The sequence below is a fragment of the Triticum dicoccoides genome, chromosome 1B (genome assembly GCF_002162155.2).
Source record: "Triticum dicoccoides isolate Atlit2015 ecotype Zavitan chromosome 1B, WEW_v2.0, whole genome shotgun sequence".
NCBI classification, from domain to species: Eukaryota; Viridiplantae; Streptophyta; class Magnoliopsida; order Poales; family Poaceae; genus Triticum; species Triticum dicoccoides.
In genome coordinates, this window is record NC_041381.1 from 689908632 (window position 1) to 689918227 (window position 9596).

The following is a 9596-nucleotide window of genomic DNA, read 5'->3' on the forward strand; positions in this document are numbered from 1 at the left end:
TTCTCTTCTTTCCCCTCTCCCCTCTCCTCCATCTAGGTATAAATCTTATGTGGCATGTATTATAACCTTATAACCTGCTTATGTCACCATATTGTACTTGCTCTTAGTACTATATATGCTTTGAGAATTGTAATGCACTAGAATTCATTGCTACATGTTGCTCATGTTCAACGTTAAAATTAAATTACGTTATCTGTTCGAAACCAGGCTAGTAGTAGGTTCAAATAGTGTTGGCGCTAAAAACGTGTGAGCAAGCACTGTGAACACCAAGCCCCAAGGATATTTACACAATATAATTTGAATAATGCTGGTTTGCATGCCGAACAAGGGGATATTATTCTTCTGAGATGATTAGCATGGAGCTCGTCTGATTTCGAAAAGGGTGTTCTCCGCTTCACAATAGATGTCCTAATTGTTTTAGAAAGTTCTTTCGAGTTTTTTGTGGTGTTACAACCAAAACTACTTTTGTCATGCAGTAGTCTATACATTCAAAATTCCTTTAGCACGCAACGTGTTCTTGTGTCCAACTGTTTAGTTATTTTCATTTATTTGTTATAGAATCCTGCCAATCAAAAGGCCCCAGATGTCGATTTGACACACTGGAATATTTATGGGAACATGCTTTCGTTTCCGGAGAATAAAATGGCACGTCGGAAATCTGGTTCCGGAAGTTACCAATGAACGAAGAAATCCATCGAAAAGGTTATCCGTCGATCGTTGTACAAGGATCAAGATTATCTGCGTACCACCTCTTTTGTAGTGAACTAAAGCATGGAAATTAATAGATCCCCTTATGTATACTTTACCATAACGATTTTGAATTCCGAGTCTTCTTTTAGTTCAATAAGTAGTACATTATTCTCCGCACAAAAAGAAGAAGAACCACCGATATAAAATTTGGGTGGTTCTACTGTTCTGTTGAGTATTGATACCACCAATCATTGTCATTCGACAGTAACACCATATGCTCCATTCAAGTACATTTCCATAACCAACATAATTATTTCAGAATGTTCTCTTGATATTTTGGCGGTGTAACCAAAACTAGTCTGTCATGCAGTTGTGTCATGCTATTTTGATACTTCATTTATGTGTTACTAGAACCTTTTAAATCCAAAAGGGCAAATAATGCAAAAATAGAAAATAGAGAGCCCCCAAAGGTCGATTTGACACACTGGAATATTTATAGGAACATGTTTTGGTTCCCAGAGAATAAAATGTCATGTTGCAAACGCTCACCCAGAGATTGCAGATAAATTGAAGAAATCCAACAAAAGGTTTACTCGTCAGTCGTTGGACAAGGAACAAGATTATGTATTTAGTAAAAACCTCTTTTGTAGTGAATTCATCGTGGAAAATTGATGGATTCCCTTATATGTACTTTTTACCATAACCAATTGAATTTGGGGTCTTTTTTGACTTTGATAACTACTAGTACCAATATTCCCCACACAGAAAATAACTATTAACAACGCATAACTTGAGTGGTTCTAATATTCGGTTGAGTACAGATGCCACCAATCATTGTCATGCAACAGTAACAACACCATGCTCGAATTGTGTTCGATCACAAAAGCCTGCATCATGTGCATTTCCATAACCAACACCAGTTCCCCCAGCAACTAGAAAAGAACACTATTGCCCATTCAGCAACCCCTTACAAAAAATGCACTGTGGCTGTTGAGCAATAATAAAATTGGAATAGATAATGGCAAGATGACAAATATATTCCCGTCGAGCGCAAAAGGCCACCGGAAATGGGCTATATAAGCCCACCACCCGCCTCGCCTCTGCCAAGTGCTCAACCTCCCACGCTCAGAAACCCAGAGCCAGAGCAGAGCCAAACCCCCGAGAAACCTGTGCCCTGCCACGTGCTCTCGCCGCGCCCCGGACCCGGAGTAGCATCGCGCATGTCCGCCATGGCCGCCACCGGAGCAGCGCTGCGGCTTCGCCTCCTGTTCCGGATGCTGAGGGTGGGCGAGCTCATCGCCCTCGCGGCGCTCCTGTCGTGGTCCTCCTCCCGCGCGCCGTCCGTGGCCGCCGCCGCGATGCGCGTCGCGGGCTCGCTCCTCTTCAGCCCGCGATTCGTGTTCGTCCTCGGCAACGCCATCGTGCTCCTCCTCCTCGCGCTCTCCAGGCGCGAGCGTGTGGAGCCGTCCCCGGCCTCGTCCTCTGCTGGCGTCGGTGTGGAGCAGAGCCAGGCCCCCGCCGCCAGCTTCGCTTCGTTCGCCGCCCCAACGGCGCCGACGCCGACGCCGATGCCGACGCAGGCAAGTGAAGCGGCCGTGGTGGCACTGCCGGCCATGGCGATGGCGACGGTGCCGGAGGAGGAGGAGGAGGTGGTGAAGCCGGTGGTGTCGGTGACGACGCGCGCCGTGAGCAAGGCCCGCGCGCCGAGGCGGACGCGGTCGGAGAAGATGGGCCGGCGCGGCGAGCTTTCGAGGCGGTCGGCGTCGCCGGAGCCGCTGCCGCTGATGCGGCGGTCGGAGTCGGACAACGGGCGCAGGCGGCGGTCGTCGGTGACGGCGCGGGACGTGGCGGAGGTGGGCGTGGCGCGCGGGTGGGCCGGCTCGGACGACGCGGAGGAGTTCCGGCGCACCGTGGAGGCGTTCATCGCGAAGCAGACCCGGTTCCGGCGCGAGGAGGAGTCCATGGCCGGCACGCTCGTCCTGGTCGAATAAGTTTCGTCGGTGGCGTCGTCTCCTCGGTGATGGTCGGGACCTGGTCGGAGACACTATGTGCAAAGTACATAAGGAAGAAGAAGAAGAAGAAGCTCTCGTCTCGTTGCCTCGCTCACTAGTCAGTCACTAGCTAGCTCAGCTAGGAGAGTTCGGTCATGGCCATGGGCACGCCTTCTTTTCTGGCGAGGCACGCACGGGCATGGCAGAGTGGGTGCACATGGGACGGGTGCGACGTGGTATTACCGCGGCCGTCGGATCGCCGGGATCCGTTGGGCCGGGTCGCTCGTGGTGCTGAATTTACTTGCTGTAGCGGACGGAACCATGGGTGAAGATGTCTCTCTCTTCTGCATCGCCGGTTCAAAAACCTTGAAATAAAAAGTACTCCCTCTGTAAACAAATACTATAAGACTTTGTAGATCAGTGCAGAGGGGAGTGTATAGTAGAAGCGGTTTGTGATTCGGAAGGGAACACGCATGGTAAAATCTCCATTTTTAAGCTTTTCGATCTCTCGGCCCTTTTACACGTCGTCTGGACCAATCCCGATGCTCGTCGAAAATTCAAAGAGAGAAAAAGAGGGTGCCAAAAGTGTGCGCCGGGCGGGGCTCTCCCTGCCCCCAGGCCAGGATAAACTCGGGGAAACTGGAACGAACGGCAACGGCAGTGTGCCACACGACGGATGACACGATGGATTGGAATCAGATGCCCATATCATATGCCATCGCCATTGCCAAGAGGATAAACTCCCATAAAGCGCGAGGCCAAAACTTGCTAGTGAGAGTGGTGAAACATGGGACGACGATGGATCTTCCACGATCTTGGACGTGGTTCCTTGACGGACAGACGGGACGCTCTGCGCTCGTGGGAAATATAGGAGATGTAGCCGCCTCCGGCCAAAGCGGCGGGCGGGCACGCAGGCGCAGGAGCTCGTCGGGTCGGGCCGGGACGCGACGTGCGGAGCGGACGTGACGCGCACGGGGCGTGCGCAGATCGGCAAGGCGCGCGCGCCATGGCCCGATATGTCTCGCCCGCCCCCTAGTTTCCCAGGCTCGCCGCTGGCTGGCTGGCTGGATGGATGTCCTCCTAGGTAATAGGGCCGTAGGAAGTGACCGCTCGGCCCCGGCCCCGACCCGTCGGCGTCCGCACGTCCATCCGTCCGCGCGCACAGCGCCGGCGGCTTTCTTTCCTTCTCTCTTTCTTTGCGTGGAGTGTGCGAGTTCTTGCGCCCGTGCACAGACACTGTTCACGTCGCCACTGTTGGCTCGCTCTGTGGCCCTGCTGTGCTGCCTCCGTCCACGCTGAGCCTGCGCGCACCGAACCGAACCAGGCACGGAATCAATTCCGCCTCCACGCTGAATAGTCGCGGTGCTCGATCGTGTTCCCGTGGCTCCTGCCGCGCTGCGGTTTTCGGTTCGTGATTTATTCGCCTCTCCGTTGCCCCCCGGCCGGATAATGGATCGTTTCCCGGCCGGAACCCACCACCGAGGGAATTATGCGGTTGTTCCCCCTCCTGCCAAATGCAAGTGTTTTCTCGCAAGATGCCCCAAGATTAGTTGCCAAGCTAATTAACGGAAACCCAAGCGAAATATGCCTTCTTAAAAAAGAATCATATACGAGCATAAACGCAAATGCTTAACTACACGCACATGCACTCATTATCTATGAATGCACACTTACACTGTACCCCAATGAGGATCCCGGAGAGACCCAGCGTCCAGGCCGTCGTCACAAAGCATGGCAACACGCATCGTGTCGGACGACCTGGCTACCAACACGGGCTCCACAAGTTGTCCATAAGAGATCATAAGTCGGAGGCTGACTACAAGTGCAATCGCCGTCAACCATCACTCTAGGTCCATTGGCTCTGACTTCACCATGAACAACCATCAAATATGCTATCATCACAAAACCTTGCACGAATCCCATATCAAGCATATGACCATACACATCAATGATAGACAGTTCTGACATTAACAACGAGCTTCGGAGAAGGAAGAAGGAAAAAAAAGCAAGGCTTGCACCCCTCAAGACTCCTGCAAAAAGACCACCCTTCACGCACCATCGTCACCATCTAGTCTCCCGAACGGTAGCTTCGACTCCATATCGAATGTTGAAGCACGAGAGGCATGCTGGACACGTCAGTAAAGCCGACTACCAAAGCCCACGCCGCGACGCGAACTAGGCATAGCTTAGATTGTTAGGCTCATTGTGGTGGACCAACCCGGCATGTTCAAGTCCTAGACTTGGCACAAGTAGTCGCATATTTCTTGAATTATTTTAGATTCACCGGCAACGGCCCATGCCCAATGATCGACCATATATTATAGACAACCCCGACTTTCACAACGAGTTTCGAAGGTGCAAAAGGTGGTCTTGCATGTACCAAGATTTGCACACATGAGCACCCTCCGTGCGTCATGGTCACCACCATGGGCTTCTCCATGGAAGCTCCAATTCCACATTGAGCGTCGAAGCACGAGAGGACCATCGAACATGCCACATAGCCGACGATCGAAACCCACACCTTGCTCAATGACATCATATTTGCGGAAATGATGTTGCAGTAAACGAACGTAACGTGATAGGCTCCTTGGTCTTGGTCTCTGCATTTCCATTCACATGAACATTTATCTATAGAGCCAACTCATACATGTCAAGGGTATGAATATCAGTATGCAACTGCACATTTATCCGATGCATGAGGTGTAAAGTTGTATATGTATAAAATAGGGCATTGCATATAATCTTGAAAGTTAGCCTACAATGCATAAATCTAGTCGGATTGGGTTCTTGTAGGGGGAATACAAGCGACTTTCCAAATAATTTGCAACATACATAGATTCAAATACTCATGCATATTACAACCCAATATGATCTCTGTCACAAGTATTTATCACTCATGTATTGATGAAATGATGGCTAATACAAAAGGTAAAATCTGTCCCATAATCTAGCACCATTAATGGGCGACATCAGTCTCGAAAAAATTAACGAGAGAGAGTGAACAAAATGATATAGACCTAAACTTGACAATCTTGTGTTCTTGAAACCTCTACAGAGATATTTCTATCTAGATTATACACATGTAACCACTCCACCAAATATTGTAGGAGGACACATATATATGCTCGAAAAATATATTAAAGCATAAATTAAATCCACTACAATACATTAAGGATTAGTTCTCTTATTGTTCAACTCTTTTGTATTGTGTGTATTTTATTATTTGCGGTACAAAGTTAGCCATAAGAGTAGTCAAATACAGGTTAAACAAACACAAAGATACAAAAATAGGCAAAATAAAGTTGTGCAAAATATGATTACCATAATCCATGATAATACCAAACACAACCTAAGAGCATAAATTTATATGTAGAATAATATAATACCTATGCTTGCTTAGAGTATCGTGAAATCTCACTCAAACAACAAAAAAACATCTTAAGCTTTCTAAATTTAATAAATAAAACAAAATTTATGTGATAAAGCATAATAATTTTATCATACCAACATACATTTTTGTAATGATAACTTTTTGGATTTTATAACTTATATGTACCTTAATATATATGAACATTATTAAAAAGTTAAATGTTCTATCTAAATTCAAAAAAATAATATTTAAAATAATACATTGAACTGCGTATTGGTAACAATGACATCTATAACTAACAATAAGGTTAGTTATGGTGAAATAAAAATGTTTAGTATAAATAAGTGAAAAGGTTAATGTCAACTTTCACTCGGTTTATATAATATTTGGATAGATTTTCGTTAATGCCAACAACTGTTTATGGAAATTTTAGTGCCCTTTCAAAATGTTTCATGAAGTGTCATCAATGCATCTGTAACGACTCTGCCTACGTAAGCTTCCCGAGCAGATGCTGGAAACCCTAGGTGAAAGAGAGGGGAAGAGGGACGAGACTCGAACCCTAGGTGGAACCGGTGGAGGTGGGCGCGACTATAATACGGGATGAGGTAAGCTTCCGAGCAGACGCCGGAAACCCTAGGTGAAAGAGAGGGGCAGAGGAACGAGACTCGAACCAGGAGGTCGAGCCGGTGGAGGTGGGCGTTTCTGGCGAGTGATCTGTGGCGGTGGGAGGAGAGAGACAGAGGGGCCACACCTGTATTTATACCGGCAGCGTGCCTGGCCCCACATGTCAGCCTGACTCCTACTGCGGCCGGCGGGAGGAGGCGCGGGGGCCGTTGCCGTTGGAGGAGTCGGGCCCACACGCCATTGAGCGAGGGTTCGAACGATGTGGGGCCTCCCCCTCCTTCGCCTGGGGGCGCCGCGTTTGCTCGTATCCTTCTTTTCCTAGTGCATCGGTTGAGCCGACTTGGTCGACCGGCGCGGTTGGTTCATTGTTGGTCTTGGCCAAGGCTTGGCTTGGGCTGGTGTGTGGAAGGCTTGAGCTGCTGTGTGAGGAAGAAGGAAGAGGAGGGGAGTGAGGCAGTGAGCAACAATAATGGCTGGGGGCTGGGTGGGTGCATGCATACCTGTGCCCATCGAGAGAGAGAGAGACGCCTCGGGGCTGAGGAGCCGTCGTTTCACCTACAGCAGCAGTAAAGAAAGATGGGTCAAATAAATTAAAGGGGATCGGACGGGGCATGGGGCCCGGGCTTCATGTTTTACCGCTCGCGGTCCCGTGATAAATTTAATGATCCAACGAATACCGAGGGGTCCGCGTGGTTTTCAGGCCAAGCCCCATCCCCTGTCTGCTCGAGACGCATGGGCCCGACTCCGCCTCCTCCGGCGTGTCGGCGGACTCCACGGCGTCAGCAACCTCCAACTCTCCGCGGCGTCAGCGCAAGAGAGACGCCGCCGCTCCGGCGGCTAGCAGTACAAGCAGAGGCAGGAAGCAATTCAAATACGGTCCATGTCTCAAGGCTCCAGAAAAGTTACTGTATGAGAGGACTGACAAGTAAACCGATGACATCGTGGAAGCTGAAGTGCAGGCCCATTTTTCACGGAAACCTCCAACTCTGAAGGAAAAGGTAGATCCAGTGAAAGTGAAGCGCACTCTGGATGCCCTGAAGCGACAACCACTGCCTCCGCCGGATTCCAACTATGTCTGTTGTATTAAACATACATATAAAAATGCGCGGCGGTCGTGAAGTACTTCCAGTGATGCAAGATTAGCACAACGAAGAAGTGGGAAAACAATTCCCCAACTCGGCAAACAGGCAAAGCAATCGTGCCCCCCTCCCCGCTAAGGGTGTCTAGCGATACCGCCGCTAATCATCCGGGGCTAGTGCCCGGTACCAATTCTGCTGATACCTGAGGGATGATGTACAATTTGAAATGTTAGAGGTAGATATCTTTAGATACGAGAGTGGGAAGCCTCTCGTCAAACCTGATCATCCTCCTCTAACAATGATTGTGCAAAGACTGCATGAATGGTACATGGATACCTGCAAGTCTGAGAAGGATAGTTTGATACTGGGAATTAAAGAGGAGCACGACCTCGTTGGAACTGAGGTGATGCCTGTTCAATTTGTAGAGTTATTCCAGTTATACAATCAAGATGCCCTCGACAAACAACTCATGACTTGCTACTGTCTGTAAGTATTACTTCTGTAATTAAGTCTCTATAGCTCAGCTCTTTCATTGCATGTATATATAATTATCCTCAGTATATTATGCAGATTGAAGATCGTCAAATGCAAAAAAGCATAAATCTATGACATTGGGTTCATTAACCCAAATACCATAAATGAATGGTCGGTTAAAAACAGAATCAAAGATATTGAGGACAACTTGCTACAATCGTTACTTTGAAATCAAAGCAAAGGGAAAATACTCTTTCCTTACAACTTCAAGTGAGTGTTATTGTCTTGTGCATATTCGGTTTCGCTTACTCGAGGTTAATTATAGTAATGTAATTGATGAGTTATGCATGTGTGCGCAACTTCCACTTTATCCTGCTAGAGATTAAGCTTGAATGTGTGTGTGTGGGGGGGGGGAGGGGTAGTAACTGTCTTAGACTCGAGACAAAAAGATCCACAGGACTATGCAGACATGGCTGCAATGCTCCAGAAGTAAGTTCAATCGATCATTATCACACCATATCGGCAACTTTGTTCATTTCCTGATATCAAGTAATTATTTTCTTTGTCTGGCAGGGTTTGGAAAGAGTTCACCGGAATAGCTCCGGGACTGCCGAGGGAGCTGCGATTTACACACCTGAAAGTAAGTAGCAATAGCTAGTTCCGCGCATCTCCCATTGATTCTAATTTCATCAATACCATTAATCATGCTTGATTATCAGTTTGATTGAACTCTATTTCTCGTAAAGTGCTTGTGGCAGGAATGCGAGAATAATTTATGTGGATACTACGTTTGCAAGTTCATCTACAATGCGACCTCTCAGCGGGGCTACTCTAAAAAACAATATGAAGTACGTAAACAATAATATTCACAATTTTATTTTATTACCATCATTTGTGTTGAATTTCATTCATTTATATGTGTTGACCCCATTCTTTAAATTAAATGTGGCAGATGCAGGATGAACTCCTACCACATGATCACATACGAGCAATTCAAGAGGAATTGGCGGGATTCTTTCTTGACCACATCATAAATGAGAAGGGAGAATACCATCTGGAAATTGAAATGGATTTAATATGTTAGGCATTTTAAGAGATGTTATATTGTATATACGTAGTAGCGTCGGATCGATATACGGAAACTTGTTGTTCGATCAATCTCTCGGAGAAAGAGAGGTCAATTCTCTCCGTATATGTTCATGACAATCTTGTGTAATTAATGGTTCCTTCATTTGCTTACGAGCTAGCGTGTCAAGTTCTCTCTATATGTATAGTAGCTAGCGTCGACCAAGCACGGAGAAAAAGAGGTCACTTTTCTCTATTAGCTAGCTAACACAATATGAAACCCCTAAATTAATCCTCCAAAAC

At 47.4% G+C, this 9596-nt stretch overlaps 1 protein-coding gene across 1 annotated transcript; it reads left to right on the forward strand.

Annotated features, from left to right (window-relative positions):
* Positions 1–1747: 1747 nt before the first annotated feature.
* Positions 1748–3176, forward strand: LOC119349713. Its single transcript, XM_037617801.1, has one exon. It carries the CDS (start codon positions 1758–1760, stop codon positions 2679–2681), a length of 924 nt encoding a protein of 307 aa, XP_037473698.1. The 5' UTR covers positions 1748–1757; the 3' UTR covers positions 2682–3176.
* Positions 3177–9596: the final 6420 nt, after the last annotated feature.